At 33.7% G+C, this 24,368-nt stretch overlaps 3 protein-coding genes and 1 long non-coding RNA gene across 7 annotated transcripts in view; 2 read left to right on the top strand and 2 right to left on the bottom strand.

Annotated features, from left to right (window-relative positions):
- The window catches only part of LOC105345059 (cysteine--tRNA ligase, cytoplasmic), a 71,741-nt gene extending 69,971 nt beyond the window's left edge, over nt 1-1,770 (top strand). For all 3 annotated transcript variants that reach the window (XM_034462141.2, XM_034462140.2, XM_034462146.2), the window contains 3 exons: nt 398-445; nt 549-632; nt 839-1,770. In XM_034462141.2, the coding sequence (XP_034318032.2) occupies nt 398-445; nt 549-632; nt 839-973 (267 nt within the window). In that variant the 3' untranslated portion in view covers nt 974-1,770. The remainder of the gene's footprint in view (nt 1-397; nt 446-548; nt 633-838) is intronic.
- Nucleotides 1,771-2,319: 549 nt separating this feature from the next.
- LOC136275854 (uncharacterized) lies at nt 2,320-6,331 on the bottom strand. Its single transcript, XR_010714356.1, has 2 exons — nt 6,204-6,331; nt 2,320-3,038 (listed from the first exon to the last, which is right to left on the bottom strand). It is a non-coding gene; the product is annotated as an uncharacterized lncRNA (long non-coding RNA).
- LOC105345026 (histone-lysine N-trimethyltransferase SMYD5) lies at nt 3,604-8,025 on the top strand. Its single transcript, XM_011453009.4, has 3 exons — nt 3,604-4,327; nt 5,195-5,927; nt 6,096-8,025. Exons 1-3 carry the CDS (start codon nt 3,790-3,792, stop codon nt 6,757-6,759), a joined length of 1,935 nt encoding a protein of 644 aa, XP_011451311.3. The 5' UTR covers nt 3,604-3,789; the 3' UTR covers nt 6,760-8,025.
- LOC105345025 (DDB1- and CUL4-associated factor 7) lies at nt 7,728-16,291 on the bottom strand. 2 transcript variants are annotated; one of them, XM_034462148.2, is made up of 10 exons: nt 16,168-16,291; nt 15,793-15,918; nt 15,461-15,621; nt 15,130-15,231; nt 14,935-15,033; nt 14,514-14,627; nt 14,095-14,227; nt 13,494-13,645; nt 11,406-11,523; nt 7,728-9,588 (listed from the first exon to the last, which is right to left on the bottom strand). In XM_034462148.2, the coding sequence occupies exons 3-10, from the start codon at nt 15,614-15,616 to the stop codon at nt 9,416-9,418; spliced, it is 1,047 nt and encodes a 348-aa protein (XP_034318039.1). In that variant the 5' UTR covers nt 15,617-15,621; nt 15,793-15,918; nt 16,168-16,291; the 3' UTR covers nt 7,728-9,415. The 2 variants fall into 2 exon arrangements, with proteins under 2 accessions (XP_034318039.1, XP_034318040.1); XM_034462149.2 differs by having other exon boundaries at nt 15,793-15,914; nt 16,168-16,258.
- Nucleotides 16,292-24,368: the final 8,077 nt, after the last annotated feature.

The raw sequence follows: 24,368 nt of genomic DNA, 5'->3' as shown, positions 1-24,368 counted from the left end.
GAATATTATATGTTTCTTCAAGAAACTGTACTGGTTTGAATTTTGTGAGTAATCAAATAAAAAGATAAAAAAATTATGTGATAGATTAATATATTGTAGATTGCTTATCAAGCATGTGGAAGTAATATGCACATAAAATTGCAAGAATCAATTCTCATGGATTTTAAAATCTTACTTTTATTTTTCAGACAGTTTTTGATTATATAAAATAAAAAATATAACAAAAAATTGGTGCTTGCGATTTTACATTCTTGCAATTTGATACAAAATAGTGGAAGCGCATAATACAGTACTCGCGTTGAATAAGGAATTTACAGGATTCAAATAATCCTTATCTGTATTCTATTCATAATAAAGATGTTTTGTTATTAAAATGAGTGTATGTTTCTTATTATAGAAAGAGGAGTTGAAGAGACTTGAAAAAGAGAAGAAGAAACAGGAAATGGTAAATGAATTACAAAAATTGTTACTGATCAAACATATATAGCCCAGCTACTATTTTGTTTCTTTACAGCCTTATTCATACCTTCGTTCTGTTTTCTTATCAGGAAGCAAAGTTAGCTCAGGAGAAAATTCCACCATGGGAGCTCTTCAAGAAAGAAACTGACAAATATTCCCAGTTTGATGATAAGGTTGGCATAATTGTTATCATTGACCTTAAAGTGAAATTATTTCTGTCACTTTGTTACTTCTACTATTATTTAGTTACTCAAGTATTAAAAGGATTTTTTTGCAAAGAACACATGTATTGCCAGGGTGATAAGTCTTTCACCTCATTAGTACGGTATAAATCATATGAATTCTGTGGTTAAAACTTCTTCCTTTGATATTTCCTCAGGGAATTCCCACACATGATGCAGAGGGAAAAGAAATATCCAAAGGACAGATCAAGAAACTAACCAAGCTTTACGAGAAGCAGGAAAAGAGTTACAACAAGCACATGGGGATCACCGGAAAGGAGGGTGGCTCCTAATTGCCCCGCCCCCCAGCCCCACCCTTATACTAGTGAAAGGACCTCATTATTTATTTGTTTCTAATCAATCAGTGTATACACTCAATCTTTATGTTTGTGTGTCAGATTTCATTGTGGTATTTAGTGTGAAACCAAAAACCACGTGTTATTTTTAAGATGAACTTTGGAAGTTTTTGCCCTCAAAGACCTAGTTTTCAATGCTCTTATGAAGAATTTCATTTGAGAAAAAAATGCTTTAGAAGGTGATTAATGTGTTAAAGTTTATATGTAGATGAAAAATTGAAGACATAGTGAAATTAAAAAAGAATTGCAAGGAACATTTATAGCAATATATATAAGCTGATGCTGTATAGTCATTCTGATTTTTAAAAAAATGTCCATTTTTGTATTGTAGCTAATTCTAACAGTCAATCATTGTTATTATTGTGTTTTATATCAGTCTGTTGGCGTGTATGATAATTTAAGACACTGACATTAGTTTGAATTAAGAGATGGATGTGGTTTATGTGCTTTATGCTCATGCATGAACATATTTTCTTCTTACTTTCTCTAAAACAAAATTTTTTAAGCAGTCTCTTTTTACATGGTTAGGCATTTGACCTTAAAAATAAATACGTCATCAAACAGATTTGCATCAGATCGAGTATAAATTTTGTGAAATCTATGTATTTCTGCTGCAAAATAGTAGATGTCAAACATTTATTGTAGTGACTAAATGTTCATGAATGGAAATGCTTGTTAATATAATTAAACATGGTTTCAGGCATCAGTCATTAAAAGTATTACTGTGAAATTCAGTCTGTTTTTTTCCTGAAATAACACAATTACGAAGAGAATGTCATCATTGCATGTTAGCACTGATAAAATGATATCTCAGCAGCTGATTAATCATTTTATGTTCAGCTGACAGCTGAATATAAATACCATCGATATTCATGTAATTAAATGGTAAATATTAACCGTCTTTTCTACACCACTTGAAAGCTTAAAAAATAATACAACATATGTAGCTGTGTCTTCAGTTCAGTATTTCTTTGAAAATGACTGTTAATAACACAATTTTTCATTTTTGCGTCACCTGAAAATTAAGCGGGGATACATCTCATCAACCAAGTATTTACATCTTCAATAAGAGAATTTTGATATATAACATCAGATTGAACAGAAATACTTGTACATTGGTGTGCACTTGGATAACATTTGGATTGATTTGCCATATGGTCTTGCAACAGAATTTGTTGATACATGTATCATAAATTCAATTTATTCGCAACAACAATTTATGTAGATGTAAAAAAAACCTCTAGTACAATTTTTTATTTTTTTTTAATGAAATAATCACAGCCAACGATATGCACATAATTTTTAGTTACTGTTCCATTTCATTCTTGGATATTTGCTGATTCTTGTTGACTACAAAGAATGTTGCACTTTGATTGGCAGCACATCCGCGTCACAGTCCGGCGGTTGATATAGGGTTATCTCATCCTAGAAGCAGGCTATAGAGACAAAAGACCCAATTCCAGTTGACTACTCCTTTTTCAAAAATTCCGATCATTTATTTATAATCATATGGTTTCTTCAATGTCGCCTGTTAGTGTAGTTTGACGTATTAACAACGATGACGTTGAAATACACGTCCGAAGCGTGAATGCGTTCACGGTAAACTGATAGTTGAATGTCAATTAAATAGGTCACTGTGGATTTCTTTTACGTATTGCGTATTTTTGTTGTTCCTAAAATCCACAGTAGCTTTTGTTTCGGGAGATGCTTACGTATTTACTGATGTTCGTGATCACGGATGGGTTCAAGGTATTGTCCGAAACGAGAATTTGTCAGTTGACTTGTAATGAAAGTTTTGTGTGTATAAAGAAACCAAGTCCTATTTCTTACCACAAATATAATAATTACAATGTTTATCTGAATATGATCAATTGGCCCGATTTACTGACACTTATTCACTCCATAGAATAGTTTTATATCATACTATGGGGTAAACTAGTGCCTTTGTCTGATGAACCTCTAGTCCAGCCCCAACTTTCCTCGGTTCAGCTCTGGTCCAAATCTATATAAAAAAGGTGAAAAAATATACAGATTCCCAGTATATTAATTAAACACAGTTAAAACAATGGTATTCAAGTATGAATTGAACACGTATCCCTTGAAACTTTGGTTTCAAAAGGCCACTTTAAGCGAATGCATTTTTTGAATCTTGCCTGAATAAAGAGAGGGGCAAAAGACGATGATTCCGATTGTGTAAAGGAGAGTTCCGCCTTCACACACCACACTCTTACTACTGTAATTTTCTCAACATCTGCATGAACCCAAACTCATGCTATGACTCACCATGGTCAGTTATCTGACCCCGAGCTCACATGCTGAGAACGTCATTGGACTCATAAATGCATTTCTACTCAAACCCATTCCAAACACAAGGTTTAATAATAATTTTCCATAGATTGTTTGTTCAAGTCGCTAAACAAGTATTTTTTCCATCTTTTGAATAGATGCAATTTACATTAAATATTTCTATAAAATAAAAGTGATAAACTGTCTACGTTATTAGGGGGGGGGGACCCTGCTATCAGCCGTTAATGAGAATAAACCGAGAACAGATGATGTCAGTTATCACCAATGGAAACAATAGCAGAATTTTACAACCTTACGACCGCCTCAGTGCATCTGGATCTGTAGGCGAAATACCACTACATGCAGACAGTCAGAACATGTGCCGAGGATCCACCACGCCTTAGAGTACATTGTCATTTTTTTTTTTACTGAAGTATTAAAAATACCGTGTTGATTTATTTACCATTATGGAGGACGAATTACAAAAATGTATCATAAAAGCTAAAGAATTTGTGGATGCGCAAAATTTCCAAAAGGCATACGAGGTCTATGAGGAGGCTTTGATAAAATTTCCGGCAAATTCCGAGTTAAACGATGGACTCCGAAATATGCAGGAGAATGTGCTCGAAAGGATTTCTCCAAAGCCCATGGTTTCTCCTACGTCGATCCACTATGGAGATCTACCAGGGGATAACGTCATTCTACGACACGAGGAGGGGAAAGTAAAACAATGGCTTGAAACAACGGATGAGAATAGCGACACAAACCAATCAAATTCTCGAGTGCACTCTGAAATGGGGCTAGAAGAAGCCCTAAACTTTTTCAAGAATGGCGAAATTCACAGAGGTAGACACGCCCTTCGTTCTTTCTGCAATTCTTCCGACCACGATGTCGACATTGTGATGAAATCGCTGTATGACATGACCTTGTACAAGGAATGCATTATTTACTTGTTTACAAGTCGGCACCCTAAGAAGAATTCGGTCTCTGTATGGATTCTAGGAGGTATGCTTTTTAGTCCACCCGAGTTTAAGTGAACTTTTCTAATCAAATTTTGTCCGTCCGTATTTTTTTTAATATCAATTTTCAACTTCTTCCAACCTAATAAAACTTAAATGTTCCCAATCCACTACCACTGTATAGAGGGTTCGGAACATCTAATTTTAATTAAATTAAACTTCTTTCCCAGAATAACTGGGTCATCTTCAATCATCTGTGGTAGTTGTAATGCAAACCTGCAAACGTGAAGCAAATTCAATATTGTTCAAGTTTACAAGGGGGAGATAAATAGGCATTACATATGATAAATAATGCAAGTTCAACCCACGCTTTCGGACTTAGAAAGCAACCATCAGGGTTCAAATGCATTACAGAAATGCATAAATATCTTCTTTTAAGAACGGAAAAGAAAGAACTCGTTAAATTATTATGAAAGTAAGTAACGGTAATATATAGACGTTTCGTGTTTGTTATAGCCATTGTCAACGGGTGGTCAGAGTAAGCCAATGTCCCCCTCCCCACCCCAAACAAAACAAAAAGGAAGCTCGTGAAGATACATGTATGAAGGCTATTTGTGAAATGAACAAACGAGCAAATTACTGTTTTCAAGTTTAATCACGCCTTGATCATTTGGGATCATGTAGAGGTTACAATTTTGATGGTGGAGAAATGTGAAAAAAAATAAATGGACTTCATGGGTCAAAGTTAGATACTAGTATTGTTGCCTAGCTGAGCGATGTGGCCCATCGGTCTCTTAAAACTCATTGGCAAATCTTTCCTTTCTTTCAACATTCATTGAAAATATCATATTCTGTAATATACTGTTGCATCATTTTAATGCTAGTTTGATCAAAGAAAGTGTGTTCTTTGCAGCAAAAGCAGCGAAAGAGCTGTCTCTCCATGCCACTGCTGAGCAATGGATAAGGAAGGCATTCCAATCAGATGACTTTAACAGTGATGACCAAGAAGAATTGATGCAGTTGTTTTTCAAAATCAGGACAGCACGGCTTTTTGATAACCTTCCATCAGAAGAAGGCATTGAGGTTAACTTGTCGGAGAAAGGTCGAAGTGTTCGGGCCTTGTGCAGCTATGAAAGCCAGTCAGTTATCTTTCAAGAAGGACCAGTTCTTATCTCCCAGGCTCTTGATTCAGGCTATGATGATATCCCGGCCTGCAGTCATTGCGCAAAATGCTTGGTTTCTGCTGAACAGTTCTTTGGTGGAAAGAGCCTTAAAGGCAACAAGACATTGAAGAACGCCGTGAATCAGTTCTGGACCAATCGAACACCACTGAGGTGTGAGCAATGCTCAATGGAACTATATTGTTCAGAGAAGTGTAAGCTTGATTCCTGGAAGAAATATCATCGACTCATTTGTCCATCCCAAAACAAACACGCTGCCAAACTCTACGAGATTTGTACAGAGTTCAAAAAAGCTTCAGTTAAAAGTTCCGGAAAAGTTGAGGGATGGTGGTATGACAATTTCAGTCCAATCGTCTTGGCAAAACTATGGGCTTCCATCCTCTGTGATGCAAATTCTAAAGTGGAGAGCATCGAAGAAGTTGTCAGTGATGTGCTAATTGCCATATCCAAAAGAAAGTTCGACAGGTAAAAGAAGCTTGGTTAATTTGATTTTTGATTTATTTGCAACCTGTGCTTCTACAACCAAACCACCTGCAACGTTGGCGTTCTGTTTTATAATTGTGTTAAAATTTCTTCATTTTTCCTCATATCAACAAGAAAATATTTTATCATGAATTGGTTGTTTATATTCAGTTTTCAGGTTTGCAGTCAGGGAGGGATAACAAAACGTATTCCCAAAATGTATGACCTCATGGTAAAGATTTTCACCAACAAGGACGAACGTAAACAGTACATAATTACCCCCGGGGAATTCAACCTCCGTTACAGCCAGGTCAGCAGAAACATACAGGTGTTCTCTGATCCTAACCATCCATACTTTCTGTTCCGGAAACAAGTGGATAAAATACCAGAAATGCAACATTTGCAGAGGATTCTCCCAAACACAATAACAGAAGCAGTTTTTACTGGTATATTTCGCATACAGTCAAGCTTAAATCATTCCTGCGCCAACAACGTGGAAATCATATCTGGAGACGTAAACGAGGCTCCCGGTATACATGTGATTTCAAAAAGACCAATCAAAGAGGGGGATGAGTTGTTTACATCATTTGTGGATACGTCACTAAACCGCCAACAAAGACGCGGCCTCCTCTATCGTATGTACCATTTTTGGTGCGAATGCCCTCGCTGTATGTTTGAGGGAGATGATTCGGACACCTGCACTCAATGTCGGAAGGAAGCGGACGACGAGAAAGGGTTCCCATCCTGTGGGAGGTGTCACAAAGCCTGGTACTGCTCTAAGGCATGTCAAAAAGCCGCTTGGAAGAAAGGACATAAAGAGATATGCTTATATTGATAGCTAAATATTGAATTGTAAGAGAACCTGAAGTGAATCCTCATTTTCCTATTAAATTGCAGTTTAAAGCAAACATTTCTTTAGATGGTAAATTGTATTTTTGACAGCTTTTTCCCTTGTAACAAGAACGAGTGAGAGTTTACAGGGTGAAATGGCTGTGATTTAATATACCATGTATCTTGACAATAGTGTGTGCTTGATAAAATTCTTAAAATACGACAATAATTGATGGTGATGAAAATTGTCTGGGTTTCTTTGAAAGAGCTAGCATTATGGGTAATGAAAGAGGACATGAGCCGCTCGATATACAAGTAAATATAGGAGATTGAGGACAATCCAAAAATGAAATCATGTATGGCATATCTTTTCTTTATTAGTATACCAGCTGAATATAGAGGTCCCAGGGATTCTGGCTAAACTATTATATGTCTAAAGATTAAGACAATTTAATGAGACACACATTTACAACAAACTAGTGTTTCGCTCATCTGAGCTTACGTGAGATTTCCTAGTCACCCGACGTTATAAGGAATTCCATCCATTCTACTGTATTCTGTCTACCCACCTCAAAATCTCTAAATCTTTGCTCTGGCTTATTGTATGTTTTCCAATTGTGATTATATAGTGGCAATTTCCGAAAGTGGTAAACATGGCAACTTCGTCGGAAACCCACGGTTAGTTACGCCCTTTCCCTATCTCCATCACCGGGTTATGGAGAGAGGGAGAAGGCGTAATTAACCGTCAATGAAACTGTTCTCTTGTCATCATATGATACAAATCTCTATTAATTGATAGGAAATACAAACCTTGTTAGTTCACTCTCTAGACAACAACCTATCTGACACAACTATATGTTACTTAGTACTACCGGGTATATACCATACACAAGTACCAGTATCAGTTTTAACTTTATAATCCCAAATCACCAGTCTGCAATTCTTTAATAAATGAATAGCCTATAAAAAAGGTTGTAATATCTAGAATTTATTTATTTATCATTTGATAATTACAGGAAAAGTGAAGCATGAGCTATGTACACAAATTTACTTAAAATAATATTTTTGTCATGATCCAAGCCTGGTAAAAATGCATATCCCATATAGAAAATTGGTGATCATTTAGTCTCCACTTTTACAATTCTTACATGAACAAATGTTAAAACTTTGCATTCAGTTACAATATATGGATTCAAAAATTAAGAATGCCTTATTCTAGATTATACATGTGTATGAGAATTTCTTTCTTCATTTTCAAAATAATTAAAGGTATTTTTGCAAAAAACCATAACATTGTAGAAGTATAGAGGTCTACCAAAATTCATGTGTTTACCAACAGTTTCATAATGCTGATACTGGGCAAAGGATTAGAGATCCTTTGTGATGTATGTAAATTTTCACACATTCAAAGCAGATTTCTTGCATGCAGTTTTACAGCCCTTATAAAGAGTTATTAATGTTTGGTGAGAATCAAACATTGTTAAAAAAAAAATCTTGTACAAGAATGCAACTTCTTAAGTTAAATCACATATATAAAAACACAGTTTTTTAAAGACATGAAATTTGGATTAAAAAAAGCATTAAATGAAATGTCAAAACTCATGCTATGACAATGTTAGCATTGCTAAAAACAGTACATCCCCTCAATTTATTCAATAAACAGTTAAAATGAATACTGTGGAATCATTTTTATTCAAGGGGGTCAATGTTCGTGGGCAGCCAAAATTTTCCTGGTTCATGTGGACGTAATTTCGTTAGTGGTATAATCATGATAATATTAATAAATATTAAATAAATGAATTTAATACGTTTATGGGGATGTTAATTTGTAGACAAGGGTTACCAATAAAATCCACGAACATTGGTCCCCATGAACAATGATGATTCCACAGTAGTAAAGAGATATAGAAGCTCATAAAGTTTTAGTTCATCCAATGCTTTACAGAGAAAAACTCATTAATTTTGAATCTTTATGAAAAAAAAAACACATTCTTAAAAATTCAAGAAAAAGTATTAATTTTCATCAAAATTTTAGATAACACATCAGATATATAGTGGCAAAACCAAAAATGCAATAAATAAAATAAACATATGATTATACCTGTATAAAAAAATGTACTTCATGCTTAATATGGTTAAGTACATATATGTAGTATCTTTTAAAAAAAATCAAACATGCATAGTCGTTAATAGTTTAAAAAATTCCTTTTCAGAATAATTATCAAAAATTTTGCCATTAAACATGCACAACCTCTTGTAATGCATATGCTGTACAACTTTAAGTTTTTGATATTATGACAATGTCGATACCATAAATCAGGGTTTTTTTCATGATGAACTATGGTTTGTAACTTTTGTAATCATTTTATGCCAATTTTGCCATTTACCAAGCAATAATGACTTTTACATTGTTTCTGATTTACTGTTCATGGACATTATTTGTTCATAATCTTTGAACAAGAACACAATACAAAGACAACTACATGATCTTGAACAAACTACACGTAATTAAGACAGTTTATAAAACTTCATCTGTCTAATGCAAAACATCATCTTTAATTTTAATTCACCATCTTTTGATGCTGAGAAAATTAAATAAAGTATTTAACATGATCTCTATCCAATAAATAGCATGGGTGAGGGTGAGGGGTGAACTTTGTCTAGACACGTAAGATTTCGAGACAGTTGTTGTAACAAATGGCGATCCAGTCGGGTTGAGTGGATGACCACTGGATTTGGTTTATCTCCCCTGCTGCGGTGTAAGCCAGTATGGGGTCCTCGATGGCCCGTGGCATAGACTGGATGTCCCAGATCAGGGCCTGGTGGTCATCAGCTGGCCAAAGGTAAACAAACATATATATAAAAACCGCATATTGATATTCAAACTAGTTTTCGTTTTCATTTACAGTGAAATCAGTCAATGATCGTGGGTAGCCAAAATTTTCCTGGTTCGTGGGGACATAATTTCGTTGGTAGTATAATCAGGATAATTTAAATAGATATTAAACAAACTAGAAAACTGACCAGTCAGGAAGGGCCCCGCTATGACAATTAATATAGAGAAGTGAAAAAAACTTTGAATTCCATCCTCTTTATATTAACAACGATGAAAAATAAATGCCCAGCATAAGATGTAAAGAACTGCAATAATAGGATCTCATGATTTGGAGTTGGATATGATTTTCATCCAACAATTAAAGTGTTTTTTTCTTGAGCCCTAGTGAGGGGATAAAACACACAAGTTGGATAAAAATCATATTATACTACAAATCATATGAGATTCTATTTATCCCATGTTTTATACACCACAATCAATGTTTACACTGTTTATAAAACTCCACATTATTTTACTTCATTATGCCTAGTATGCAAATCCCATTGTAAAGTCACAACTGTGGGATATCAAAAAAATATCCAATGAGTCATATCCATGGGATAAAGGAGGTTAACATTGGATGAAATAAAATTTGTTAAAAAAACCTAGGCTTTGCCTCAACTTCAAACAAACATCACTTGCAGACACATGTGTACGGTAATACATAGAACAGATAAAGATGGACCTTAGATTTTCTGAAACAGGCAAGATAATTAATCTCAGTATTTGGACTAGAATGAAATGTATTCTTTATCAAATACCATCCTTTAAACAGCGGTAAAACTATTAGGGTGCAGCTCATGGAATGAGAGTTTAATTTGCTTCAAAACAAACATCAGTGCAGACAAAGGTGTTCAATAATCTCGATATGACAGATAGAGATAAGCCTCTAAATTTTCTGCAGCAGGCAAGATAATTAATCCCAGGGGATTAATTGTTCTGCTCTCTCATCCTTTTCTTCTAAATTTACAATAAGATTTTTTTTTTCAGAAATGACAGAATGGGGTTATTATCTGATTACCTGTTAAAATTAACAGCATTAAGGTAGAAAAAAATAAAATAAATAATTAAAAAATAAAATAGTGTGGAAGGTTAATTAATCCTAAAGGACAAATATTGCACAGCCTTCCATGTATACAATGGTAACATTCTCAGCAGTTATCTCTCTTTGCCCATTCATTCTCAGCAGTTATCTCTCTTTGCCCATTCATTCTTATGCATAGTTAGGAATCTACCCCACCACCCCAGCTCCAAACCAGAAGACATAGAGAACCAAACTTAGCATCAAAATATGTATTTCTGCCTACTGAACTACCATACCAAATTTGAACTTGATTGGGCAACCATAAAAAAAGTTATTAGAAAAAAACACGAAATTTGTGGACGGAAGAGTGACAGACGGACGGACAGAAGGACGGACGGACAGAGTGATTACTATAGGGCACCCGCAAATCCTTGCGGGGCCCTAATGATTGTATATAGGTTTGTTGGGATGTAAATTCATGGGCAAGGGTTACCCACAAAAGCCATGAACATTGGTCCCCCTTGAACAATGATGATTCCACAGTATCTAACAAAATTGGTATACAACATCATAATATATAAAATGGAACGTTCTATTATTAAAATGATAATGTTCTATAGGGCATGGCCTGGTTACACTAAGATAATTCCTTCCACACAATTTAAATTATATTTATTTAATGGTTATAGATTGAGTAAAATGAGACTTGAAAATCAGTCCATAATGACAGTACTGAGAATACTGACAGTACCTGCTGTACAGATGTGGCAGCTGGAGTGTGGGGCCCAAGCGATTCCATTCACACAGGCTCGGTGGTTGTTCAGGCGGGCCACAGGAGTACAGGGGACCCTCACGTCCAAGATAATGACCTTAAGAACAATCGGCTAAATATAATATCAAATAAGATATGACCCTCATCAATTTACTGTAATTCTTTGCTTCCTTTGTACAGATATAAATGCGAAGTTTTTTCATAATTTTCATTTTGATCCAAATGCCCACAACTTTGAAATATGACATCAAAAGGTTAACCTTTTCCTGTCATTTTTGCATTTTTAGCATAAAATGGCATTTTTTCAAGCAGATTTTCTGTCACAAAACATTGAGTGATTGCTTGAACAAACAAAATATTTCCATCAAAGATGTCAAAAATGTCAAATTTGACCGAATTTGATTGAATTACAAAAATAGCATCACTTCTGATGTCTTGTACTGCCAGTGAGTGCAAATTAATCAAAAAATAGGCGGAGAACATGTATAATATCAACTATTCTAATAAATAACATAACAATTTAACCTACCTGAAACACAATGGTATTTTAAAGCATATTTTGCAGATTCCCGTTTGTAAAATGACTGTTAAATCATAACTGAATGCATGGCAATTCCTCAATGACACTTATTTAAATTCGGTTATATCAATTAAGTTTAGACCAGTAATATTTATCAGTCATAGATAAAGAGTACAGTTCTAGGCCTCTGACCATTGGAGACACGACCAATCTGGCGGTCTTACTGACCCTGTGCCAACTCGTTGACTTTTTCTTGTTCTCATGTTTTATTTATGCCTCTGATTGTTTCTTTACATATTTTGTAAAGGAAATGTTATCAGTTGCATTAATGCTTACAATGCATCAATAACAATTGCATGCTTTAATTAACCAATTTTCATTTCATACCTTAAAGGTATATGTGGCGTATATTTTCTTGCAAAGAAACATTTAATTGACTTATTTATTTATATATGTTATATAAAGATATATCTTCACAATTAATTATGCAGTTTATATCAATCGGGTTAAAAAGATATAGAAGTTAATAAATAATTTTTAAAATTATTGTGGAGTCGACAATAAATCTAACATTTGAATAAACCCCGCCTTAAATCGGTCACGTGATACCATGCTCCGTCTATCACAACAACAATGGTGACGACAGAAAGATAGATATACCGTTAAGTTTGACAGTTTTGGCAATGAAAGGAAAAAAGAGACAGACTGACAAGGATAGGAACAAAGGAAAGATTGTCATTGGAGACCATGTAGTTTGAGGGAATAGGAATTAAAGCCGAATTCAACTTAATTCTTTATCATAAAGTTGTAGGCCAGGTTTTGCTAGTCAGGTTCGTATGTGCTCCATGTGTTCCATGTCTTTGCTTTATAAGTTATAAACCACAAATGGATTTTCGTTGAGAGGAATTTTTGAATTAAGAATAAAGAAACAGTCTCAGTACATGCATCCCTCAGGGAGACGGGGTATTCACTCATTTTACCGTGTCGTTGATGCTAAAATCGTGTTTCATCTTTATTAAACATAATTAGCAATTTATATCGTTCTACATGTACATAAATGAATAACGGTATAATAATACTTCAGGTATCATCTGATATAAGAATTATCTATCTTCAAGACATAAAAAAACGTGATTCTAATTTGTAAACAAACTGTTCATCCATCGTGTTTTCAATACTAGGTTTTCCCGCACTCATGCGCAATGGCGTTACAAATGGCGGATCACATTAATATTCATCAGACGTGTAGCAAAGTTTAGAGACAAAAAACTAAAGAAAGAACGTGTTTTACGGGCCGAGAGTTTGTGAAACGTCTAATTATAAGAAGCATGATGTATATTTTTACTCAAAATCATGTCAAAAATTTTACTCCAAATACGCCACATACATCTTTAAAACAATACAGAGTTTTGCTTAATATTCATTATTAAATTGATAATAATACTAGTAAATATTCTGGAAAACAAAAAAAAGATCAATGAGTTGGCCCACAGTCAGTTAGCATATGTGAGATTGGCCATAGTTTCTGACAACAAAAGCCTCTCTACCTCCATAGCATCCATAGCCATTGTAGCCAGGTAGTTGGGATCCTGCTTGTTCCAACAGAGTCGTAAGAGGGGGTGGTGCTGGGCGTCCTCGTAGATAATAGTGGAGTGTTCCAGATGACGGAGGTCAAACATACGGACAGAGCCATCAGCACCTGCGTCGTCACAAAAATCAGCATGATGAATCAACTATTCCAATATCATTGTCTTTTATCTTGCATGCTTTCATATACATGTGTATCTGCTATATCATTTCATTAAACTGGTATCAGTGGGACTTAATTCTTAGGAAATAAAAAAAGACCTCATTATCATAAATAAAAATTGGTAATCAGTTTGATTCTAATTACTTTTATGCATACACATGTATGTACTAATGTATGTAAATTCATATTTTAAGATTAATTCTTTTCGTTGTCTAACTGACTGTCAAGTTATGTACCGACACTAGCAAACATATCTCTTCCACCCCCTGCCCGACTGTCAAGTTACGTACCGACACTAGCAAACATATCTCTTCCACCCCCTGCCCGACTGTCAAGTTACATACCGACACTAGCAAACATATCTCTTCCACCCCCTGCCCGACTGTCAAGTTACATACCGACACTAGCAAACATATCTCTTCCACCTCCTGCCCGACTGAAAGCAATGTCATACACTTCCTTGTCGTGTGCAATCAACTGAGTTTTCACATGACCAGAGACCACATTGACTCGACCGAGAACTTGTCCTGTCTGTAAAAGTATCAAATTAAACAAAATTCATGTATCATGTATGTTTTTCAAATGACTATTTTATTGAAACACTCATCAATGCCAAGATTTTGCAATTTTGAGCAAATGTAATACTTTATCCACTGATGAAATACTGTAGATTCCTAATTAAACATGAGGAATTAATTTCCCTACAAAATCACGAGAGGCAACCTTTGCAACATTTAAAATCTAGCCTTTATTTTTCAGGCAGTTTTGAACGATAGGAAATCAAGACAAAAAATATACTTAAAGGCAATACACCTACCTCCAGACCCCATATTGTACATGTTGTATCGATGCTGGATGTTCCTAGCAGGTTAGGGTCCACTTCATTCCAATCAAATGAAGTCAGTGGAGCACAAAAATCTGAATTCTTATTCTATTTAAAATAAAACAATACATAACTAGTACCTTTTAGATTTCCGATATGAAATTTAACATACACAATAACTACCTCTTTACTATATGCTCTGATAGTTACATGTTAGTGACTACATATATATAATCATAATTTTGCTACATGTTCTTTAAAAAACTATTATTTTTCTTTTGTTTATGGCATTTTAAGAACTTTTTCATTGTTACATGACAAAATATGGGAAGTTAGTGTCGTTGGTGCAACAAATCTTAACAAAAAATGTTTAATTTCTTCCCTGAAATGCTTTCTTTGATTGACCTGGACTTACATTGTTCAGGAGACACTCGAGCCGAGATTCATTTTCACTGACCCTCCAAACCCGCAGGTAATCCCCACTGGTGGCCAGCAAATCGGGATAGCCTCCCTTCTGTATAGATAAAAAAATGTAATCTCCATCACAACTAGACAGTATAATGAAAAAGGAAATAATGGAGAAGAATTAATATCAATATAAAATACTCACAGCATCAGGGATCCACATTATTTTTGTTGTTGGGTATGGATGATCGAATGTGCTCTTTGAAGTAAACTCTGATGTTTCTTCATCAAGGGAAACAATTTGTACCTTTAAAAAAAGTGAATTAATCAAGATTTTACAATACATGTTTCTACATTTACAGAAAATTCTTTACTTATTTATTCAATGCTGTGTACAATTTTAGCAATCACCCACTGCACTATTTTCAGAAAAATTCAATTCATAATTTTATGCCCATTTTTGTAACTCTCACTGTTGAAGAGTATGGTTCTATCTTATAATTTTTTCAATGTACTATCAAGCTTGGATTAATTACTTTATTATTGTACTCCTCCACAAAGCTTCCTAAAGCCAAACGGAATCTTTTGTCTGGGCGTATACTCCAGTTCATGCTGTAAACCGTCCATGGTGCCTCGTACTTGTAAATTTCCTTCCGCTTCCCTTGGCCACCTGGACCAGGTAGAGCACACATGGTGCCTAGAAATATGTCAAATATCAAAAGTGTAAGAATACATATACTTTATAACCAGACAATACTAAATGCTTTAAAATTTCCTATCTAATGCAATTAGAATAAGCTGAAGCTTCATTATTTGACAAAATAATTTTATGTGAATAATACAAAACCAATGTAACTGACAGCCTTACCTTTATTTGTCTTCCACAGTTAAATGGGGCTCTGTGGATTATGATTATATGACGCGGGTTGAGTTCTCAACATGAAATCATCGGGAAATTGAATGGTCAACACCTCTTCGAATTCAGTCTTACTGCCTTCAAAGAAAGTAATGGCTCTTATTAAATGTATGAAAAATCTGTCAAAAATTTGACTCAAATGCAATAGAAAGTCGGTTCAAAGTGGAAGTTTTCATTTGTTGATTTGATCACAGGTCAACTCTAAAGCTTGATTTCAATTAATCATGCTACTGCTCATAGAAACAAAGCGTGTATTCTTATTAACGACATAGAAATACCAATGACGTGTGTATATTTGTGTGATTCTGATTCAAGTAGGATACTCACCGAAAAAAAGAAATTAATGTGCTTTAATAATTATTTCCAAACAAAATCGAAAAGGAGTTTTGACATGTCGTTCTTTATCACATTCGCGTATGCCGGGTCTTACTAATTGACGAAAAAAAAAGATTAGTGCGAGTTGGCTCCCTTCAGTCAAAACGAGTTGAGGCATCCAACATATTCTATCGTGATTTAGGATAATAATGCATGTCGATAACATGCGCTTGTTGTTTTAATTTTATTTAAATCGGAAAAATAGGAGCTTCGAATATCATAAAAAAACAAACAAACAAAGAAAAACCTTTTGCATGTCTTGTTCTTGTACGTCTCATATTTGTCTGCTTTGAGTCCAAATTGAGATTAATTATTCATACAAATATAGAAAACATTAATTATCCACGAATTGCTAGGCTATATATATTTTTTTTCTGCGATCATATCCTCATGAAACACCAAAAGAAAGCAATGAATACAAATAACGATTTTTCGCTCTAATTTTTAGGAATTTTAAGTTTACTTAAAATGCTTTATATATATATATATATATATATATATATATATATATATATATATATATATATATATATATATATATATATATATATATATATATATATATATATATATATATATATATATATAAATCCAAAATGAGTAAAGTTAATCCACACAAGTAATAAATAATACAAAATAACAGAAAGCCGATTCAAAACTCTACCGGTTTCATTATAATCTTCAGGAAGATTATAATGAAACCGGTAGAGTTTTGAATCGGCTTTCTGTTATTTTGTGTGTGTGTATATATATATATATATATATATATATATATATATATATATATATATATATATATATATATATATATATATATATATATCGATTTTACAATTTTTAAATGTGTATTATCAAGAAGAAGAGAGGGCTCTATTTGGTCACGTAATGTTGGTGACGCGCTAATTCACTTTCTTTCAGGACGCCGCACGGGTAACACCTTTGAATACTGATTCTCTTCCTTCGGACCATTTCTTTAAAAATATATAAGAAAGTTACTAATGCAAAAAAAAAAAACCAGATGTCTTTTGAAAGTATATGTTTCTATTTCCAAGTACAAAGTTTCACATATTCTTGTGTAACACTCAGTGCAAAACGTGTTGGATAAGAAAATGTAAAATCATACAGTTTTTTTTAATGGAATTCCAAATGCTAAGTGTATTGATATGTCATATATGCAATTTTCAATGCATTTCAAGAAGTAAATTAAAATAGCACTTTTAAAACCAATACAAAAAATTGGGGGATGGGGGGTGCATTTGGGATATGTGCACTTCCTTTATATCATTTTGCTTGAATATACATGTACTAATTCTCTTAAGCGACATCAAATAAAATGACTGTATAGTATAATGACTTCTTCATATAAATACACCCTTCAAAAATATTACCTGAACCGTTTTTATTTATTTTTTGATACTAATTTACATATTTTTGGCTATCAAGTTGAAATTTTTAAAATTTTATGAAAGTTATTTTCTTTTATAACGCATCCTTATAGAGTATATATACATGTATATTCAAAATGTTCAAATCATTTCAGGAATTTTATACAGATTAATTCGAAATTGCGACTTTGCTCAATTAGGGTCAATCATGCTACAGGAATAACTATCAGGTATACCTATTTATATAACTTATATTATAACCAATAGAATATACTTATAGAGACTGAAATAGTTAAAATTAATTTTTGTAAATCATTTGCTAAACACCTTTTACATACGTGTCTCGAGTTAACACGTGCTTTGTATCACGTGTTCACAGTTGTACGCTTCTAATTTGATTATTAATTTCTTTAATTCTTTTATTTTTAACTACTTGGCAAAAGGTTATATGGTGCTTACGTGATTTTTAGCACATGGAGTGCTTCAGTTTGTAAACGCAGATGTAAATTAGTTTTGATCTCTTATTGAAACTCTCCCCTATCCCCAGGGGTCAAGCTTCGACAAACTTGAATCTACTACCTCTATGAAGGTACTTGTATACTTTAGAATTTTAATAACTTTCTCTCTTAATATTCTTAAGAAATCTGATTTCGATCCTATAGCCATTGACATAGCTGAATAACACGATCTAATTAATACAAATCCGCCTTCTAACCCATTATATTTAGCAGTGTTCATTTCACAAAGTGATACCAATTCTTCAAATACAAGTACCAATGTTATAATATATTTCATGATCGAAACTGTGGCTACAATAAAAACACAGACTGCAGACTGCACCGACTGACGTCATACTTCCAAATAGTAAGACTTTCGTCAATCCCAAACATCAGCTTACTCAGTAGATCGACATGCATTTTACATTTTCACTAACTTTATATAGATGTCTTCTTGTTCATTTTTACATACAAACTATAAATGTAGCAATCATTGCATGAAAAGATAACACATACTCCCATGTATTCTTTGCAGAAATACATCTCCATGTAAAAGTTTGATTCTGTAAGTTCCCAACTCTACTCCCAGGGGCCATAATCTTTAAGAAAAAACTTTAATCTATAATCACCAGCTTTATAAGGACGCTTCCTTTAAATGTGACTAATAATACTAAGTAGTCTTAATTTTTTTTCGTGAACATTTTTTGAAAAGATTTTTTTTCTATCATAATTTTATGGAAAATTATGATCCTCTTTTAACGTAGTTGACCCGACCTTATTTGAAATTTATGATTAAAAAAAACACAACAATATTGAATCTACATGAACAAGTCTTGTGGATGCTTCCCTAGAAGTATGACATGTTCTTTGGACGATTTTAATTTCCATTATGTTTTATTTAACGTAATGTAAAAGTTTGATCCCTTGTTGTAGCCTCTTCTGTCCATGTGTTTCATAAATTGAACAAAGATTAATCTTCACTGTATACAAATAATATACTCATACCTTACATCATTTTTAATGCAGGAGTTCTAGAGAAGAATTCTTTTTTAAAAAACCACAAAATCTGTTTAATCAGCCCTTGAGAGATGCCTTGACACTTCATTTAATGAAACTAGCATCCACTATACCAAAGGATGCACTGTGTCCATTTTGAAAAAATGGCCTTATTGGTTTTTAAGACAAAACCGAAAAGTTTACGACTCGACGAAAAAACGACGACTGACAACGGAAAAGCTTTGGATCAGGTGAACTAATAAAAACAAACTGCAACCGGCACAGTACTCACTACTGTCTTATATGAAAATGAGAGACAAAAACTTTTTGATTCAATGTTAACACAAAACATTTTCAATTCCATAACAACAAGAAATAAATGAAACAGAATACAATCCAAGTTGAGAGTCTAATGAAATGTAACTCTTGATCCTATTGCATAAGTAACAAAACGAAGGTTTGGTTTGGGGTTGGTTGACATATTGGTAGAACATCTCTCATCATAATCAACCACATTTGTCTTTTGTAGAGGTTAGTTCTACTTTCGTCAATGTTAAGGTCATTACAAGCTATTTTTACTCCGAGATACACGACCGTTGTGGTATCAAGTTCGTTACTATGTAACTCAATGTGTCCAGTAACATTATATAAGTTTCCAAAATGTTGACTATATTTGATATATTTGTGATGAATAATCATTAAAAATAAATTCCTTCAATATATTCACTGAATATGTTTCTGTTCATATCCAGAATAATTTGCAAAGCAATCCTCTGGACATCGATGTCAGTGCTTTATTCAGTGAAAATCTGCGTCATGGAACAAGTCGCCCGTATTCGATCCTTCACTGGAAAAGCTATTCTTACATAATAATTCAGACGTAAGCAAATCGTTCGATACGTTTGTAAGTTCGACGTATGATTTGGATGTTGAGGCAATTTCGTCTGATGATGTTGACGGCTGGGATTCATCTTCATCGCATTTCCCGCCATGAGCCTCGTTTTCGGATTGCGTCTGCTGCTGCATTCGTTTTTCTCTTTGTCGTTCATTTTTCCACCATATCTTGAGTTTAGCAACAGTCACGTTCGGTCTCTCTTGTCTCACGTGACCTTTATTCAGTTCAGCTGCAAAAAACTTCAATTTTTCATCAGAAGGAGTCTTGCATGAATGGAACCATTTCCTCATTTGCGGAATTTCATGTTGGGGGTGAAATGTCAATCTTGAATCCTTGGGTATCCCAAAATTTTCACCACGAATCTCTGAAAGTAAAAGGGAACATTCAAAATCGTATGAAAACCAGCTTCTGGTGGCGTACAATTCCTGCCCCTTTAGCCGAATTCAATTATCGATAATAAATAAGGAGGGGATACTTGATAGAACGTATAATAGGAGATACAATCAAATCCGAATGAATTAAATCATTTAGAATTTCATATAATATAAATTCCCACCGAGTTAACGGACTCTGCTGTAACTCACGTATCCTTACTTTTGAACTGTTATTCACAAATCATCGAGCGAAACTCTTAACGTGTTAAGAACAAATTTTACTCATGATATTGAAATTTTCTAAACACAGAATGTATTTATAAAATGAATTATTGTTGATACATGTACATTTTCTCATGTTGTGCAAAATGACATAAGATGCACATCTTAAGCACATAAAGAATATAATATAATTGCTAGTATTTATGAGAACAAGAAATATTCAGGCGAGTTGACCCATGGTCAGTAAGTTATGCGAAACTGTCGGCGAGTTTCGGACGATGGATTCATTTAAAAAACAACAATACATGAATATTGGTATAGAGTGTACATGCATGAAGTCATACCTTTCATCGAATGGTATTGTTTATACCAAACACCGAACTCCTTACATTTATCGGCACTGACTTTGCTTGTGTATTTCCAGTTGGCAATATTGGAGATCGCAGACTGAAAAAGAGGCCACGGATTTGTAAAAAGGATATGATTGTTACGCGGCTCGTCGTAGACATTTCATTTAAACTGAACAATCGTACGTGTTGCTTATATAAGGGTTAAAATTTATAATTAATAAATTTACGTGATAAGTTCCCAAAGCCTCCTGAGAACGGATAAAGCACAAATTACCTTTTCAGAGGAATATTGTTTATTAACGCTGTATGATCACAACAATTAATTATTTGTTCACAAATTGATTTTAGAGCTACAACCCGGTGGCCTTTCGACACATCCACCGTTGATATATCTTGTAAACAATTTTCATAAACTTGAAATCGAAATGAAAAGCTCTATTTCTAATCTAAATGGAACGTGATTGAAAACAGTCTTATCATGCGGACTATCAAAATTCACAAGGCTGGTTGGAAAACAACTGTGATTTTTGATGATGACGATTGCAAAGAACATGAAGCGCTTACCTGAGTAAGAGGACACAATTTGGCAAGAGTTGACTGGCTCATTTCCTTTAGTAGAGCAAGCACGGCACACCTCACGGTCTGGTCGGTCCATTTCTCGGGAGAAATCAGCCCAGGTGAGCTAAAACACAACAGAACATTCAATGACCGGGCACCTGACTGCTTGGAAGTTTGACCTCAAATGACTAACGTGTCCAACACCTTCCCATTGTGTAATCATTGAAGTATATTCTAGTATATAGAGTAGACTACCACTTGTTGAGATTGGGGCTAAAATTAATTATTGTAATCAAAGACATAACTTAAAACATATACTTCGGTAGAGATGTTGACCTCTGTCAATTGAATACTTTGTTTGGGTTGGTGGTGGTGGGGGGGTGGTGGTGGTGCTGATTTTGTGCAGTTAAAACGTCTGTTGAATGTATAAAATTTAAGGCGCTCTTTCCGAGACCCGCCGAAACGACTAGGGAAGGTACGGTTGTTCAAGTTTTGTTTGTCTATCTCTTTTAATACACCACAAATACACCACACATTAATTATATGTGTTGTTGATCTCTGGAGCTGGGCTGCAGCTGGATGACATTAAGCAGAATCACAAATAAAATATTTTACGGTACATTTGAAGAACTTTTATTCATACAAGTGACACGATGCTTCAAAATAAATTAATCGGAATGACCATACATGTACACTTCCATATAATATCAACTGAAACTTCACTTTTGCCGTTGGTTATGACGTTTTTAAAAATTTTAATATATATTTTCTGAATGAATTTCCGAGTCCAAATATTTTTTAGGCAACGACAGATTCATGTTGCTGCATAATGCTTACATGCCTTCAAATAGCAAACAAAGAATGGTATGGTTCCTCTAAATTGTCGTTAAACCTAATACTAAATTTCGCATTTTAGAATCACTTCTTCTTAATTTTAACCTTGTTTCCATATAGCAACAGGTCTCATTTACAATGTTTTAAAAAACACTATATACATTTATTACTTTGATTTTATGTTAACTTCTACGATAAACAAAACAAAAAATCAATAGGCCCCCGGGCCACATCGCTCACCTGAACAACAATAATACATTAAAACAATAAATGTAAACAGAAGCCTTCACTTTTGGATATCATTTCCTAATATGTATACGAATCATCAACTGGCCAATCTTATCAGTCAAGGCCTCAATGTATGAAAGATAACAAATTAAGAAAATTAAGTACAAATAATTATAAAAAGTGAAAGAAGGTCACTGTGACCTTGAATTGAGGGTATGAAGATATGAGGATGCTTACATAGTAACATTTATAAACGTATCATTGTAGTTCTCCAGGAAAAGAATCTAAACATTTTTTCCTATATATATATTTATGTTAAATTTTGAACCCTTCTTGTGGCCCCAAATTTGGTATGGGTTTGGGTTATGGTTAGAACAATTTACAACCTATGCCATTGGAGGATTCCTGCATAGAAATCTCACAAAGAACTATACACAGGTATATGTTATGAGCCTAATATGACCCCCTAAAATGAACATCATCAAATTACTGTAATAATTTTTTGCTTCCTATGTACAAATAAGCATGTGAATTTTTTTTTCTTCATAATTCTTATTTTAATCCAAATGCATGTGATTTTGAATATGACATCAAAAAGTTCACCAATTTTCTACCTTTTTTTTGCATTTTTAGCATAAAAAGATTTGTTTTCAAGCAGTGTTTCTATCAGAAAACATTGAGCAATTGCTTAGACAAAATATTTTGATCAAAGATGTATTTCACCAAGACTTGACAAATACTTTGTTCTTGTTCAAAGCTTCGCTCAATATTTTTTATTAAAAAAATGCAAATAAAAGTTAATTTTTGACTGATTTTGATTGAATTACAATGGTAGCTTCACTTCTGATGTCATATACTGCCATTGGGTACAAATAAATTAACTGGTGAAAACATGTTTAATATAATCAATTCTAAATATAACAACAATTTAATGTACCTGAAACACTTTAAAAATAGCAAATTATGGGGGCCAAATGCCTGAGAAGAAGATCTTTAAAGATTTTCCCTACCGGTATATATTTCTATGAAAAGCAATGAACTCTTCTTGGGGCCCCCAAATGGTCCCGGGTTAAGGTCTGAATAATTTACAATTTATACTATCTGAGAATGCCTGCATAGTAATCTCACAGTTTGTGGTATTAATGTTTTTAAAAAGAAGATTTTTGATAACTTTTCCCATATATTCCCTATGTTCTTTGTTAAACTTTGAATTCCTCTTCCGGTACGAGGGTCACGGTTTTAACAACTTCAAATATATACTACTGTGGTTTCATCAATATTTGTTGAAGACCAATTTTCATGGATTTCATTGTAAAGTTGATCCATGAAATTAAATATTCATTGAAGTGCATTGCAAATACCATATTGTGTAGATAGGATCATTGCCAACAAATTTACATATCCTTGATTTTCACTTAATCCACGAAAATTGATACCCTTCAATATAAATGAAACCACAGTATATTAGGATGCTTGCTTAGTAATCTTACACATTGTGTCATTGTAGTTCGATCTTGAAAAGAATTTTAAACATTATCCCTATTTAATTCTATGTTGAACTTTGTCTTTTATTTTTAACAATTTAAAACCCCCTTTACATAAATATACTTTGCACTATTTCTAGGGAAGTAAAAATGTGTAAAAGTTTATAGACAGATAGATAGACAGACAAATGGATGGACCCTGAACAACAGGTGATCAGAAAAGCTCACTTGAACCTTCTGTTCAGTTGAGCCTAAAAAATAAAGTTTTAAAAAATCATCATTGGTTTCCATGGTAACATTTTTTACATTTTAAACTTAGTTTGAAATTTG

The sequence above is a fragment of the Magallana gigas genome, chromosome 5 (assembly GCF_963853765.1).
Source record: "Magallana gigas chromosome 5, xbMagGiga1.1, whole genome shotgun sequence".
In the NCBI taxonomy this organism is placed as follows: Eukaryota; Metazoa; Mollusca; class Bivalvia; order Ostreida; family Ostreidae; genus Magallana; species Magallana gigas.
Note: the sequence above shows the minus strand (reverse complement) of the source record. Positions and strands in the feature narration are given on the sequence as shown.